The 17,380-nt window shown below is 29.8% G+C and overlaps 2 protein-coding genes across 3 annotated transcripts; one reads left to right on the top strand and one right to left on the bottom strand.

Annotated features, from left to right (window-relative positions):
- Nucleotides 1–7,628: 7,628 nt before the first annotated feature.
- On the top strand, nucleotides 7,629–11,551 carry LOC100816587 (probable protein phosphatase 2C 65). Of its 2 annotated transcripts, none has more exons than XM_014770304.3 (5): nucleotides 7,629–8,219; nucleotides 9,297–9,635; nucleotides 9,748–9,862; nucleotides 9,952–10,175; nucleotides 10,946–11,551. In XM_014770304.3, exons 1-5 carry the CDS (start codon nucleotides 8,010–8,012, stop codon nucleotides 11,330–11,332), a joined length of 1,275 nt encoding a protein of 424 aa, XP_014625790.1. In that variant the 5' UTR covers nucleotides 7,629–8,009; the 3' UTR covers nucleotides 11,333–11,551. The 2 variants fall into 2 exon arrangements, with proteins under 2 accessions (XP_014625790.1, XP_040867641.1); XM_041011707.1 differs by lacking the exon at nucleotides 7,629–8,219 and adding an exon at nucleotides 8,347–8,699.
- A 1,966-nt stretch (nucleotides 11,552–13,517) lies between these two features.
- LOC100816064 (aldose reductase) lies at nucleotides 13,518–16,757 on the bottom strand. Its single transcript, XM_003551537.5, has 8 exons — nucleotides 16,542–16,757; nucleotides 15,662–15,712; nucleotides 15,501–15,574; nucleotides 15,272–15,359; nucleotides 14,955–15,161; nucleotides 14,455–14,526; nucleotides 14,118–14,360; nucleotides 13,518–13,733 (listed from the first exon to the last, which is right to left on the bottom strand). Exons 1-8 carry the CDS (start codon nucleotides 16,680–16,682, stop codon nucleotides 13,644–13,646), a joined length of 966 nt encoding a protein of 321 aa, XP_003551585.1. The 5' UTR covers nucleotides 16,683–16,757; the 3' UTR covers nucleotides 13,518–13,643.
- Nucleotides 16,758–17,380: the final 623 nt, after the last annotated feature.

Below are 17,380 nucleotides of genomic sequence, written 5' to 3'. Positions count from 1 at the left end.
TATACTGTTTAAGTTCATTCATATCCAAATTTTTAAATTTTAGAATTTAAATAAAAAATAAAACTGATTCAATATTTTTTTCTGTTTTATAGTAAACATTTCAGATACTATTTTTGCAATTAATTATTTTTCTCTCTCAACCATATCAAATTGCCTTATTTTTTTGTATGTATATTAAATTTTCTTAATTGCTTATAGCCTTATACCTTTCGATCTAGCTATCATCTTTTATTTCTATTTCTAAACTAAACTTCAATAAAAAAATTAAAATAAATTATCAATAGTTAAAAATAATATTTTTTTGTTGGGAAAAATAATCTTATATTACAACTTAAATTGTTCATTGTAAATTTATATTATAATTCATATACATTTAAATATATATTTATCATAAATTTTAATTAAAATATAATTTATATATTCCAAAATATTTATTAATTATAAATTTTAATTATATAAAATAAATATTTATCAGATGATGGACATGCTAAAATATACTAGTGAGATTTAGTTTATCTTTTATTTATACAACAAAATAGAAATTTTTTTTTGACGGAATAGAATCTTTACTTGTTTAGACATCTTTTATTATATCTTTTTTTTCCCTTCAAAATATATGTTTTCATTTAATTATTTAAACTTTTTATATGTTTTAAAAAAGATTGTGTCATTAATTACTTATAAATTGTTTTCTAAGTTAGTTACTTTTTTTTTCATTTCAAATCTCAACAATTTATAATTTCAATACATTCCTTTTATAAATTTTTTAATCTTGCGGCTTTTCTACCCTTAAATTTGATCTACTTAGCTATCTTTCTTATTTATTTAAATTAATTAAACACATATCTTCTATGACTCTAAATTGTGATGAAGCGTGGTTGCGTCTTGTGGTGGTTTGATCAGAAACTCTGATGCATGAATTCTTTGGAGGTTTTGCATGTAATCTTGGGCAAGCCTTTGTTTAATTTTAAATTTATATTTCTATAATTTTACGTAAATTGAAAATTGTCACTGTAATGTATTAAAAACTTACTAGTATGCTAGCTAAAATTTATATTTTGAAAATGAATTTGATTCTTCTAAGGTAAGAAGTGCACTTCATAATAAAATGAATTCTCAATTAACATTTACTCTATACTTTCTAAAATACACTTTTATTTTATGGAAACCAAATCAAATAGGAATAATGATTGTGAAAATTATGTTAATGTAATCATGCATGTTTATCCATCTTGCGGATGCACTGACGTTAACTTCTTGTGTCCTTTTCCTTGTTTTCATACCTACTAGCGTAATAACCTTTGTCCTGTACTAGTGTTGGTCGAGTTTATAATTTTTTATTTTTTAAATTATTATATATTTTTATAACATATTTATTAATTATTTTTAAAATTTTATATATGTTAGTATATATGTAAAAAATATAAGATAATTATGAATATTCATATATATATATATATATATATAAATAGTTTTACATTACAAATTTTTTATCACCAAAAAAATACGTATAAAATTATGCATAGGGATATCAATAGGTGAATAGGTGCAAGTACTAGTCACCCTTTATTTAGCTCGTCAATAAATACTTGTCATGTGATTTTTTGTTACCCACACAATATCTATTAAACAGATTCTTGTGAATTTTTGTTAATATCCGGGAATATGCATGAGTACTCATTGGATATTTTTTGCAAAAATAAAAATAATTGAAAAATATTTTAACAGACATTTTTATTGTAATTTTATTTATTTTAATATTTTTAAAAATAATATTAATTATTACAACGAAACTAAGGTTATTCAAATACTCTACAATTTATACAATTAAAAATTCCCATGAATAATTCTAAAAGAATAAAAATAAATAAATTTTGTGAATCCAAACAAAATTATCTAAAAATTATTCTCTAAAATCTAAACTCAAATAAAAATATACTTAAATAGAAGTCCAAATAAAATTATACTAAAAAGCATAAGTACAAATAATTTTATTATAAAGAATATTTATGTATTTAAACTTGATAAAAAAAATATTTAAGTATTTTAATATTAACGGATAACGTATATATACAAGTATGAGTACCATGATATTCAGTCTCATGTCCATTAACAAATAGGTAATGAGAATACATATTTTTATTTTGAAAAGTTTACATATTTTTATTTTTATTTTATGAATTTATAATTAAATTTCATAAACTAATATATAAATTATTTACATGAATTATTTTGCATGCGCCAACATGGATTCCCAGCATAGAGGCATATTTGTCATAATATTTTTTTGACTTTTTGTCTTCCTATTTCGCTGACAAATACGTCTCTGAAAGATGAAAATATAAAATTTAGTCCCTCAAAGTATAAAAAGTACGACAAATATATTCGAACGTTAATAATAAATTGTGACTAATTATTATTATTATTATTATTATTATTATTATTATTATTATTATTATTATTATGTGTTTATAATTTACTTCTCTTATTTGTTTAATACTTATGTAATATATTTTTTAAATTTTATTTTAATATATATATTTTATTATTTTGATTTCCTTCTCAAACCTTAATCTTTACCGATAAAAAAAACTTTATCTTATACCTCATATTTAGATTGAAAATAATATGTCAAGAATTTTGAATAGAAAAAATATAACCGGCCACGAAACCAAATTTATTTACTTATTTATTTTAAAAAGATAATTTAATCAACTTTTTTAAAAAAAAATCACAAAATTTAAACTAGATAAAGCTAAAGTGAAATTACAAGTTTTTTTTCTTAATCAATAACATATATTAAAAGATGAAGGTTTGACAAGAAAATCAAAATAATAAAAATATATATATATTAAAAGAAAATTTTAAAAATATATTACATAAATACTAAACAAATAAGAATAGTAAATTATAAACACATAATAATAATAATAATAATAATAATAATAATAATTAGTTACAATCTATTATTAAATTCCGGATATATTTGTTGCACTTCTTATACTTTCAGGAATTAAATTTTGTATTTTCATCTTTTAGGGACGCATTTATCAGCGGAGTGGAAAGACGAGAAATCAAAAAAGTATTATGACAAATATGCCCTTATGCTGGCAATCATTTCAGCGACAAATTTGTCCCTCCTATTTTACTAACGGTAACAGAAGGAAGTTAATGGCAGAATATTTGTCGCATTTTTTATAATTTTAGGGATTAAATTTTTTTGTATTTTTATCTTTCAGGAACACATTTTTCAGTGAATTACACATTGAGAGACAAAAGTGACTATTTACCCTAAAATTAATTAACAAAATAAATATCTTATTGATTTATTGTTTTGGTTTTGAAATGAATGGTCATGATCCTACCATATGCATCCATTGATTATCAATCAAACACCTATATTTTTCATATAATATGGTATCAATTCTTCTTAAATATTGCAATATTCTTCTTTATACATTTTTCATATGACATTATATCAATTCATAAAATACAAATTGGTCAAATTAATTTATGTATTCGTATCTGATTGATAGTTAACTTATTAGTAATTGATTATTATATTAATTTATTAATATGAATATATTATATTAATGTTAATGGATTGTATTCAATTGTTAATAATATTTGTTTGAATTAAAAATAAAACAATTTCATTTAATATGTTTGGAAGAAATAAATATGAGATTGTCACGTGATATCATCTTATAGAATAAATTATATATATATATATATATATATATATATATATATATATATATATAGAAAGAGTGAATATGACAATAGGCAGGGTGAGGATGGGTATTGTCTCTCCCTATTCTTGACTCGACTCCTCAACATATCTTTCTATTCGTCCTTGATACTTGACTGGTTGAAATTTGTTATCTCATCCCTGTACTCGTTAGAGTATTTTTGTCATCGATTCAAATTTGTAAAATAGGTTTTTTTTTTAAAAAAATTATATTAAAAATCTGATTTTAGAATAAATAAAAATTGATTGTTACACATTTATTTTTAACTACTTATATATCAACAAATTCATTGCAGTATATTTGTCTACAAAAATCATTAAAAAAAATCTTAAATTATGTAAAAATTCTAAAATAAAATTAACAAATAATAAATAAAATTTTAATAATTTCATCATCAAATCGTATATGGAAACAAGTAATGAACGAGTAGTGACATTCTCATCCCGCCCCTTATTAAAAAAGTTGAATAATCTGAAAACACGTACTTGACCAACTCGAATATTCCCGTCAAAGTTAAAACACAAATTCGAGCGTATGCCACGAATACATATTTTGGTTGTCATGCCTAAGAAAGACTAAAAAAAAAGTAATGCTGGTTGTTGACAATTATGTATAGAAATTCTTTTTTATATATAATTTTTGTTTTGCTTGCCCACTCCACTAAAAGATATTCAAGTGTGAAATTCTTTTATAAATCCATGAGTTCACTTATGAGCATTGACTATTCAGAAACTCGCAAGTGGGATTGTTGGACCTTTTTCATGAACCCACCATTATTAATTAAGGCCATAAACGGTCCTACGCCGTTTTTCAAAGTCCTTCCATACTATAAGTTGAATTTTTTCTTAGTGATTAATCCATACGTGAAAAAGTAATCAACCCTATGATCACAATTAAAACAAAAATTTAACAAAATTTTTATTCGCTCAAACATTTCAACTAAATCTATAGTCGTATACTCTGAATTTTTATATTACATTTATGATACATAAAATATTATTTATATCAGAGATAATTGAACCCAAGTAAAATACAAAAAATATTTTATACCATGTTATTTTTTTTAATTGGCCAAAAAAAACTTGTATACTCGTATAAGAACAAGAGGTACAATATATACTCTAAGAAACATGATGAAAAAGCTGAGGCCATCCCTGTATACACCCATCAGTTGGTTACAAGGTATACCATGTTAGTGATTACTCTAGCATGACATATAACAAAAGGTGTCTAAATACAAGTCATGTTGACACAAAATAATAATAAATATTATTTTAAAACTTTTTAAATCGATTAAAATTAAAACTAATAATTTTTATGAGATTAAACCCAATATTTACCATAATAACAAGAACCAAAAATATCTTAAACTTTAGAAACTAAAGTACTAGTTATTTACTCCCACCAAGCCTTGCCGAATTCTAACTTTCTTCAACATCATGCGCAGAATGAAGTCCACGCTAACTTTCTTGTGTCAAAAGTAACATCCCATTCAAGTCAGAGATCGATATTGCAGCTCAGTGGACAAGCAATGTGATGTGGGCTCTGCACTTTGAACTCGTCTATGTACCATCAAATTAAACACCATTCAATGGGAAGTCACCATCTCTGCATTGCATTAATGCTTATGTCTTCCTAATTTGCTATTCATTTTTAAAATTTATTAGTGTCAAGAAAAGAGTCGACTCAAGCGGGATAACGCAACACGTGATTAAATTTATAACTGGTTTGAAGTTAAGAAAATAAACATTATACTAACAATTACATTCACTAAGGATAATTTTACAATTAGGACATGATTAAAATGTAGTAGTATTAATCAATATAAATTATAATATTTAATAATGACAGATAAAAAATATAATATAAATTATAACTTCATTATCATGGTCGCGGCTTCTATCACCATTATTATTATTGTTATTATCATTATTGTCATAATTATGTTGTTATTATTATTATTGTTATGAATGTTATTACCACTTTTATTATTATCTTATTTAAATAATTAATATTAAAAGAAGTATTGTAATAAATTTTATATTATTAATTTTATTTGTATTGTGCATTATGCATCAAACAATTCACTAGCTAATAAAAAAATTATCTTGTAGCTTGAACACTTGTCATATGCTCTTCTTTATGTGTTGTACCTCAATGTGTATTAAATACACCATATCATAGGGGAAGATCTACAACTTGTGTGAAAAATTTGAGAGAATTAAAATTTGGCCTTTTATGCTGGTGGAGTTTTCTCAAACAAAAGGGAGAGTATGTATCATCTAATGTTGAACCATGCTCACTCTCATGAGCATAAATTGGAAAAATAGTCTAGTATTTTTCGCAAACAAAAAATTATATAAGTTTTATTATTAAAAATAATAATAAAAAATTAAAAATAGTAAACTTTAAAATGAAATTAATATTAATTTTTTTATAATTATTTACTTTCATCTTAATAAAAAATATTTTATGGGAATAATTATTCCCATACCCCTAACCAGGGGATCCGTCACTGCCGCCACTGATTGTGGTGGTGCGCCTTCACGTTGTCGTAATCGTTGTTAGTGTAACAATGGAAATACTATCACTGCTTATAAGAGAATTCTTAAATGAGCATTTTTTATTTTACAAACTTACCAAAAGCAAAAAATATTAGTTTCTCCATTAACAAGAGGCTTTGATGCGGAAAAAAAGAAGAAGAAAGATACGTGCATCGCATACTCTTTAATTTCCAAACACAGTAATGAGTTTTTTAATCTCACTTTTTCAATTGAATTTAAGGATTGATATTTATATTTTTATTCTCAAATAAGAAAATGATTCTCATATAATATATAATATGTTCTATATATATATTGAAATAAAAATAAGAAAAAATGTCTTTTTTTTATATATATTTTGTTAAAGAAAAAAGATAACAGGAAAACAGAACTGCAAGCGAATCAGGTCCTAATAAGAAAATTTTTCCGAGACTCAAATAATTAAACAAAATTTTTCAAAATATTAGTACAAGTTAAAACAATGATGATTTTTTCAAAGATGGTATAATAGTTATTAACAAAACCATTTTTTTTTGCAGTAAAAAAATCATTTTTAAAAGTAGGCGCTTATTTCTAAAATGAGGAATTAATGATATATCTATCCTGAAATTATCTTAAATTTATTTGATTTTAAAGACAAATAATTTTAAATGAACTTTATTCTGTAATAACCATCTTGATTATTTTATAAAGTCCCTCAACTGTTTGATCCATTTCTCGTGAGCATTCAATTATAATTTATTTAAGTTTTGTAATTATTTATAAATTTAATTTAGGGTCACCATCAATTAATTAAAAAATAATTTAATGAAATTATTAAATTCCATAATAATTACTTTTAAAGTCACTGTTAAAATAGGAGAAACAAAGAAATAACAAGTGATGAAAATGTGTATGAGAATACACAGGGCTGCATGTTTATATAAGTTAATCATATTAATTAGTTACATATAAATAGAAGATATTATGTTTCTTCTAAATAATAAATAATATTCTTATAAACCGTTATTATTAATAAAATCATAATATTAATTCTTATTTTTGACCGTTCCATCTACAATAAATTTTAATTATTTCACGGTTTAAGAAATATTATATTAGAAGCATATACAAAAATTATGTTGGTATGAGTGAAAATATATTCAAATTCTTTAAACAAGATTTTATTCTTTATAATCAGCAAAAAAATAATGATCTTATTCTTTATAATTTTTTTAAAACAGTGACCGTAAAGTCAATAATTTTATAATGTAGTATCAAAATTCATTATTAGACCAAAAGTATTTTTTACTTAAATCTTTCTCTTTTTTATTTCAATAATATAGACTCTGACTTTTGCAAACGAGGAAAGAAAAAAGAAAACAGACAACAAAAAAACCGGTGCCCAAGAAACAAACAATAATATGCATAGTTTCAGCCTTAGTCTCAACATGACAACCTCTTTTCCCTATCCTTCTTCCATTTGTGTATGTTTCAACTCCTTCCATGCATTTTTGGCCTTTTCCACTTCTACTCTCTATGCATTATTTTTTCGTCACCTTTTCACGCCTCTTCATCACTCTGAATTCTGACCCTTCATACCTTCCTTCAAAAAAATTCCATTTTTCTTCCCTTCCTCGCTTGTTTTCTCCAAAATATCATCTGGGTATTCCCTGGAATTTCGTGGGGTGCCCTTGTTTTCTTCATTGGAAATCGTTGTTGTTGGGTTCCCAACATGGGAGGCTGTTGCAGCCACGATGTTTCGGTTCGAGGGAAGGTGGAGAGCGAGATGGGTGATAGAGAATATGAGTATGAACATGAGAATGATGTGTCTTTTGAACAAGGTGGAGCATTGGTAAGGTTAAGAGGTTCCTCTAGGTTTGTATCAATGTACGCACAACAGGGTCAGAAAGGTGTGAACCAAGATGCAATGACAGTTTGGGAGGTATGATTCTTTCTCCATGTATTTGTTTTCATTTTGATTTTTCTGGATTTATTTTTATTAATTTTGATGGTTTTTGTTCTTTTGGTAATTTGCTTTATTGGCTTTTAAAGATTTCAATCAATTCTTGTGGCCTGGATTATAGTTGTCTCTTTCATCACGGGCTTTTGTTTTCATTTCATTAATCATCGACTTTTTGGTGAATTTAAGGGATATGATTCTCATTAGAAGGTTGTTTATTATATAAGTAATTACCTGTTTTCACAATTATGGGTTATTTTTGCTCACCACATTTTCTCCCTCTTTATTCTTTGGCTTTTCATGTTATGTATTCGGTTTTCTCTGCCTTTACTATCCTATCAACATGAATTTATTATACCCATGTCCTGTGTCTTCTCCTCCTCTGCTTTTTTTATTTTTTTATTTTATTGAACTAAAAACATGAAAATTGGTTGTCACTTGCCGGATACAGATTTGAAGTTTGTAAGAATATATCCTTGTCTGCACTTTGTCCTTCATAGCTTGATCCTTTAATTTGTGTACTTTTTGCCAATCTTTAATGGCAGTGTGATAATCGTCATGATTTGGAAGTAATCAATTTCAACCATTCATAATAATTTTTATTTTTATTTTTTGCTCTAAGCCAAATATTAAGATAATCTATGAAGAAGATTGTTCTGGTACATAAAAAAAGTTTGTCCTTCCTTTACCCACGGAGACGTCTTTTAAAGACAAAACTATAAGGCTCAAAAGAGCCAAAGTAGTCAATACTTCAGATGCGGTGAACCTACTAATGCAGGGGACTTAAGGTAGAAACAAAGATAAAAAGGTTGAAAAGAAACCTGCATACACTCCTTTGAAGTTGCATTGATCTTCCCTTGGATCAGGGGAATGGCTACCAAGATTCTTGTTTAAAGGCCATTTCTGGCCTTGATTTTTTTTTTTTTTACTTTGTGATTCTAATAATGAAAGAATTGAGTTACTCCATGTCTCCCTTCTATGGTCTTTATTATAGCATGACGCTTTTTTTATTGATGAAACATGTGGCTTGGATTAATGTTTGATATGGTACATTATTAGGACTATACTGGAGAAAAGGATGTGATCTTTTGTGGTGTGTTCGATGGTCATGGTCCTCTAGGCCACAAGGTTTCACAATTTATTCGTGACAATCTACCCTCAAAACTGTCTGCAGCAATAGAAATTTCACAGCAGAAGACCATCAAATACTATGATGCCAATGATGCAGAGACTGGCAGCTTTGATGATGCCTACGATGACAATAACCACAACATGTCCCTTGCTTCATGGGAGGGATGCTTGCTGAAATCCTTCGATGAGATGGATGAGTACCTTGCTCAGGAAATTAACACTGACAGCTATTGCAGTGGTTGCACCGCTGTGACATTAATTAAACAGGTAAAACTAAACTTCTACATGTTCACAATAGCATTACCAACAAGTGAAACACTTTTGTACTATTGAAATAACTACATGCATCACTTTTGACTTTTCCACCGAAAATTTTCAGGGTGGCCAGTTGATAGTTGGCAATTTGGGTGATTCTCGTGCAGTACTTTGCACAAGGGATAGGGACCAACTCATTCCTGTTCAACTCACTGTTGACTTGAAACCAGATATTCCAAGTAGGTCTTGGTTTTGGCTTCAATTCCCAAGTATTACTAGTCCATCAAGTATTGAGTTTAACCAGCTTTTGTTCTTCAATTTCTCTCAGGTGAAACCTCAAGAATTGTTAACTGTGAAGGAAGAGTTTTTGCAGCAGAAGAAGAACCAGATGTGTACAGAATATGGATGCCTGATGATGACTGCCCTGGACTAGCCATGTCAAGAGCCTTTGGGGACTTTTGCCTCAAAGATTATGGCCTCATCTCAGTTCCTGATGTGTTTTACAGAAAAATTACCCCACAAGATGAATTTGTGGTTTTGGCAACTGATGGGGTAAGTAATAACATTACAGTGTCACCTTTGCATACTTGATGTTGAATATTCTAAGTTAAACAATACTCCCTCAAGTCCCGAATATAAGCAAACAAAAGTATCTTATTTTTTGATTTCAAATAAAAACATATCTCAATCATCTATGTCTTATTTAATGAGATTCTCTTCAAAATAGCCTTCATTTAATAAGGGCAAAGACTTTTTTTATGCTATCAAGTTCCAACGTAGGATAGTTTAGGAAAAATATTTATTTTTTAATTGAAAATGACATAATCTAATGCAGGATAATTTTGAAAAATATTTATTTTTTAATTGAAAATGACACAATTTAATAAAATTAACTAATTTTTTTAATTGTGAAGTATGTCTGTTTTTGCTTATAATCAAGATAGTACATATTAGGACAAAACTTAGATACAGTTTTTCGTGCAGCTCTATAATCAGAATCGGTGATTCACTTTAGTAATCTATGCTCTATAATCAGAATCGGTGATTCACTTTAGTAATCTATGCTGACCTTTAAATGCAAACCGTTATTATGCAAATTACGAAGGTGAAACACCATTTCTAGTTAGAGAACAACACCAAAAATACTTTAAAAACTGTATACAAGTTTTGTCCTATATATTCCTGGTTATTGTTTCACTCAATTCATATATTTCTCCCAATGCAAATATTTTACAAAAATCATGCAAGCAATGAAATAAGCGTTTAGTAAATTTCTTTTACAAGCATGCGTTTGAAGGACCAAAAGTTTCTATTTTCTACAGGTGTGGGATGTGCTCACTAACAGTGAAGTGATAAACATAGTTGCTTCAGCACCAAGGAGGTCCATTGCAGCCAAGTTGTTAGTGAAGCGTGCTGTTAGAGCCTGGAGATACAAGTATCCTGGTTCCAAGGTTGATGACTGTGCTGCCATATGCTTGTTTCTGGGTGAACAATCTGTTTTGTTAAATTCACAATCCTACATGAGTAGAAAGAGTAGACAGCGCAGCAAGCACTTGAATCGCACTAAGTCCACTAGAAATGAAGACAATGAAACTGTGTATGGCAAGATTGGGGTGGAGCTAGAGCGAGCCAACTCTTTATCAAAACTTCCTCGCCTTGCTAGGGGTATGAGTAAACGGCAATCATCTAAGTACTACACACCAAGTTGAATTGAAGTTCACTTACAAAGGGCCTTCTGAGAAGTTAATAAGTGGTCAAACACTCAAATTGGACCTCAAGTTTTATATTTTAGAAGGGGGAAAAAGGGGTTGAAGATTTTAGGATCATGTGTTTCCCTTGAAATGAGTGTGAAGATTTTAATGATGAGCTTTATATGAAAAGTTATGTTTAACATTAATTTCACTCAATTTTTAAGATACCAAATAGCATATACTCCCTTGAAATGAGTGTGAAGATTTTAATGATGAGCTTTATATGAAAAGTTATGTTTAACATTAATTTCACTCAATTTTTAAGATACCAAACAGCATATACCTCAAAAGATGTAATGGTGGTGCCTTCTCAAAACATTGGCAGGGACACAATTGACTAATTATTTACCAATATGACTGTAATCAATGAAAAGATTTTATGTCTTATCCGTTTTACAGATTGAATATTTTTTGTGAAGAATGACTTCTAACGTAAACTCCAGTGGCAGTTGTCTTGGATCCATATTCTGCCTGTGATCTGAATATGTGCCAAAATGGTCTTAACACTCATTGTATAACAAGTTCCATGAATTTTTTTGGCCACAAGAGTTCAAGAAAAGAACTGATGGATTTCGTTTATTTTTTATATATTTGTTTTATAAATTAAGGCATGTTGATTCCTTTTGTATGGCATGCCCACTAAAGAGTTTAAATGATTGCCTTTTGACCATATGGAGGAAAAACGTTACCTTAAACATTCCTCTCTTATCTATAATTTCGCACTTTTCAGAATCATAACTTCAAACTGTGCCCTGTAATATTTTATTTTTAATATTATACCACTAGGAACATTAGACAAGTGCCCCACATTTTTTTTTACGTACGCCTATGGACAAAAACACCAAAAAGGGTCACTTTTACATTTTATTTATTAAATAGAGACTGTTTTGTAATTATTTACCTGGGGGGTCTGTTTTTTTTTTATTACAAAGCGCTCCCCAGACAGGCGCTTTCATGGAGTACGCGACACGTGATACGGCGCGGCGCACGAGGGAGCAGCAGCCCCTGACGCGGGCGTGTCTGGTAGTGCCCTGCCGCTGGGCGCGACTGGTGGCGCCCTGCACCAGGCGCGACCCCAGGCGCCTAGGGAACAAGCGCCTGTCCCCCCACACCCCCCAGCCTCTTCCCACACCCTCACCCCAAAATTATATATTTTTTAATTTGTTTATCAAAAATTTAAATTTTATTTCATTTTTGTTATTAATATTATTTGTTATTTTTTTATATTCCCACACCCCCACCCCAAAATTTCAATAAGATTATTTTTTATACACTCTAAATTGTATATTTTTTAATTTGTTAAGCAAAAATTAAAATTTTTTTCATTTTTATTATTAGTATTTATTTATTTATATTTTATTAAAAATGTACTTATATATACTTTTCAAAAAGAGAGAATAATAAAAAAATAATAAATAATACTAATAATAAAAATGAAAAAAAAATTAATTTTTATAAACAAATTAAAAAATATACAATTTAAAGTGTATGAAAAATAATCTTATTAAAATTTTGGGGATGAAAAATAATCTTATTAAAATTTTGGGGTGGGGTGTGGAAATATAAAAAATAAGTTAAACCAGTCTTTGACCCATGAAACAAAATTTAAATTTTTGATAAACAAATTAAAAAAAAATATACAATTTTGGGGGGAAGAGGCCGGGGGGTGTGACAAGAAAGAGACGGGGTGTGGGAAGAGGCTAGGGTGTGGGGGTGGGGCAGGCCCTTGTTCCCTAGGCGCTTGGTGCAGGGCGCCACCGGTCGCGCCCAGCCCAGCGGCAGGGCGCTACCAGACGCGCCCGCGTCAGGGGCGCTACTCTGCTGCTCCCTAGTGCGCCGCGCCGTACCACGTGTCGCGTACTCCATGGAAGCGCCTGTCTGGGAGACGCTTTGTAATAAAAAAAACAAACCCCCAAGTAAATAATTGCAAAATAGCCCCTATTTGGTAAATAAAATGTAAAAGTGACCCTTTTTTGGTATTTTTGCCTACGCCTATGAGTCATAGGAACACACCTTGGCTTCATTTCATTGCTTTTTCTTGAAGTGTCTAATGCCCTTGGTCAGTGTGCACTAGTGTCCATCCTGGTTAATTGTGGTGGTTTCAAAAACATTTCTCTTAAATTTTGTCCACTTACATAATAACTTTAGACTCAAAAAACCTTCTAATGTATCAAATCACATACAGAACATTCGAGAAATGCAAGTTATTACATAGTGCCTTGAAAAAGAGATAAACAAAGTGTGGTTAGGTGCATGTGTGAAGTGTGGACTAATCTTCATGGTCCCAAATATCTTCAACACTTCTGAATGGCCCAGCGCTCTTGTTCACAAAGAGGTCTTCACCATCCAGAACTCGCCTCTGCAATAGTAGCCAAAGAAAAATGCACATTGTTTATAATGAGTGCAGCAGTGTCCAAATGAAAGGATAAATAGAGTAATTAATATGTGAAGGGAAAAATATAAAGTGGATATCACATTATACATTTACTCACTTTCAAGATTTTAATCTTTGCTTGAAATAATGACATTTTTACACTTGCAAATTCAAATTCATGTATCACTAATATGTTATATGACCCTAAAAGTAATGAACTATATGCATTACAATTTTGAATAATGTCAAGTGCTAGGGACCCCTCATATCTAATAGTCAATAAAAATGACAAATTTTTTGGGTGTTTGGTAGTATTTTGCATTTTTCCTACTAGACTAACATGTACCAACTCAATGTTAAAAAGCCTACCTGATCGGGCATGTTGCTAAGGGTCTTAAAGTCTCTTTCTGGAAGTTCCCAATTGAAAACACTGACATTCTCCATGATCCTATCTGGCTTGGTTGATTTGGGGATGACACTTGTCCCTCTCTGGATGGCCCACTTCACCAACACCTGCCCTGGATTCTTGTTCATCTTATTGGCTATCCTATCAACCTTTTGATCATTGATCAGATCCCTTCCACCGTCTGATGAGCCCAGTGGAGAGTAAGCCTATTCACCAATTTTTGCATTTCAATCATGGCCCTTTGTCATAAAAAATTCAAAACCAAAATAAATCTAATTAAACTAGCAATGTGTTGATTACAGTAACATGGATGGCATTCTTCTTGCAAGCCTGAAGCATCTTGTCATTTCTCCATCCAGGATGCATTTCCATCTATAACAAAATGGCAAACACACAAGTTCAGAAAAAACAAGTGGTATTGGAGTACCATTGTCCATTATCCAATACTCAACCTTTGGGATTGTTCCTTCCAAGGAAACATAAATTTAGGTCATTTTTGGCTTAAATATGTCTTTTCCCCTCAAATTTAGGTCATTTTTGGCTTAAGTCCCTTAAATTTAAATTTGTTTTTCAGTCCTTCAATTTTAAAAATGCCCTCTTTAGACCCCTCATATAGTAAAAAAATCATCACAAATTGTATACAAACCACCACAAATCAATCACGAAGGACTAAAAAGAGAAGTATTCGAAATTCAGAGACTAAAAAAACAAATTTAAATTTAAAGGACCAAAACTAGAAGTGATCCAAGTTTGAGGGATTTTTATTTAAACAAAAAATATTTCTCGGTATATAATTTCACCTGGCAGACAGAAGGCATAATTTGAGCAATGCTCATCAGCTTATCTAGCTTTGTAAGAGTGAAATTGCATATTCCAATGTCTCTGACAAGGTTTTCCTTGACAAGCTTCTCCATTTCTCTCCACACCCCTTCCATGTCAAGCTCCAACACTTCTCCTTCTTTGGGGGGTCTGCTGGCACCATCTTTCAATCTAAATGGCCAATGAATCTGCATTTTATTTTATACATTAGAGCCTGTCTACTACTACACATATCAAACCACATGCAAAAAAAAAAAAACAAAAAAGATGGAATTTAAGCATAATATAAGCTCATTACCAAGTAAAGATCAAGGTAGTCAAGTTGGAGTTCTTGAAGAGTATTGTTGATAGCAGGTCTAACTCTTTCAGGGGTCAAGTCTGTGCACCTAGTAGATTCAAAATTTCACACACACACACACACAAACTACCATGAGAGTTTCTTTCAAATGTTGAAGCAACATTATTCAAATGAATTTAGCATAGTCACCCAAAGAGTTGGTAGAGCTACATCTATTAGGTTATTTTACCAAAGTTTGGAGGTGACAAATAGATCCTTCCTTTCCACTCCTGCTTGCATGGCAGATTGGAGTGCATGTCCAACCTATCAGTTGATAGATAATTAGGATAAGTAAGAATGGGGAATATGGTGGTTTAAATCAAATTAAACTATTAGGAAACACAATCATACTTCCTCTTGAACTCCATACTGCGAAGCAGTGTCTATGTGTCTGTAACCAGCCTGCAGCCAAAGTCAGATCATGTGAGACCCAGCTCCACAAGAATGGCAAAAACTAACTAGATTTTTGGTTTTTTGGTTAAATATGTCTTTAGTACCTGAATCCATAGGAAAATCTTTGCTTTTAATCCTTCAAAAATAAATTCTCTTTTTGGATTCTTACTTGTGAAAATGTATCATAGTCACCGTCCTTCACAAATGATTGTGACAAAAAAATTCCTCTAGTCACTTGGTCCCTTGTTTATACATATAACACATTTGCATAAAAGCATACCAATTTTAGAAACTAAAAACATATTTAACCTTTATCCTAAAAAAATTATGCAGAGACTTCTTTTAAAGTTGGGCTTCTGAATGTGGGGTAAAAGGAGTGTTTATTCAAGTAGAATAAAATGAGAAACTCATGATCCACAAGGAGATGTAAAAAATCTGAAGGGAATATTGAAGTTAAGAATTCTCTTTAAATCTATAATTTCTTTTTGGAATTTAATTGCAGCACTAACCCTGATCTGTTCCACAAAAATCTAGTGTTGTTAATGGAAGATACCAACATTTTCCATAGATTAATAGAGAATTTTTATTTGGGTGCCTTTATTTTCTTCTTTTCACATTATCCATAGATTTCAACATACAATACAACACCACCTTAATGAATTATTTCATGGGATAAAAAAGCTCTTGTCAATTCAAATAACTCCATCAACAGATTCTCATTTTATCCAAAAGCTTAATTCATTAACCTATGTATAATGATCACACACCATACCCAAAAGTGAACCAAATGTTCCATAAAATGTATAAACAATCTTAAAAGTGAAAGTAGTGTAATTACCTCAACAATGGCGGTGATCACAGAATTGGCAGCTTGTGAACCAGACTTCCATGTGCCCAATCCAACAGCCGGTATGGTATGACCACTCAAAAGTTTAAATGACTGTGTCTTAGGTTCATGTGGCTTAACAACTTGTGCCATCTTTCAATGTTTGCTAATAATAAAAATGGTGTATGTTTCTTGTGGCACATTATTATACAAGAGACCATTTCTAAGTTCCCGAACATTTAGGAGCTGAGTGACACATATTGACCAATTTGCATGCAAGACACGTTCACATCACTTGATGCTGCTTGTTCCATTCTAAAATTACTAGGCCAACTCTTTTACACGTTTCCTAACTCCTTTCTCTCTTTGCTTCTTTTCGTTGACACGTGGTTGGGAAACCGAACAATGAAAATCTATAGTTTATATTAATAATTAAAAAATGTTATCCTGTCTTTAGTTTTTATTATATTTATGGTGATATTAACGTGATTTATGTTTAATTATTTTTATTTAAAATAATTTTTGATGGTATAAACCATCGTTTTTTTATAACTTTTTTCGATCTTCCTGATTTGCAGAGAGAGACATAAAAAATTGATTTGGTATAGTAAAAATATCAAATTATATATCATCAACTAAATAAGAGAAAATAATTTTTTTTTATCTAATTTAACATCTTAAAAAATTATCTTACATTTTTCTTAATTTATCTTTTCTCTTATTATTTTTTTCTGAAACTAAATAGAAATAAAGACATTGCGTGATGTAAACTTGAATGATTGAATAAGATTTAAATGGGTCCTCAACCCAAAAAAGATAGGGCAACTTGGACCGTCCCGGAGGCTTGGACC

Source organism: Glycine max, chromosome 18, assembly GCF_000004515.6.
Source record: "Glycine max cultivar Williams 82 chromosome 18, Glycine_max_v4.0, whole genome shotgun sequence".
Taxonomy (NCBI): Eukaryota; Viridiplantae; Streptophyta; class Magnoliopsida; order Fabales; family Fabaceae; genus Glycine; species Glycine max.
This window is presented reverse-complemented; position numbering and strand designations above follow the sequence as displayed.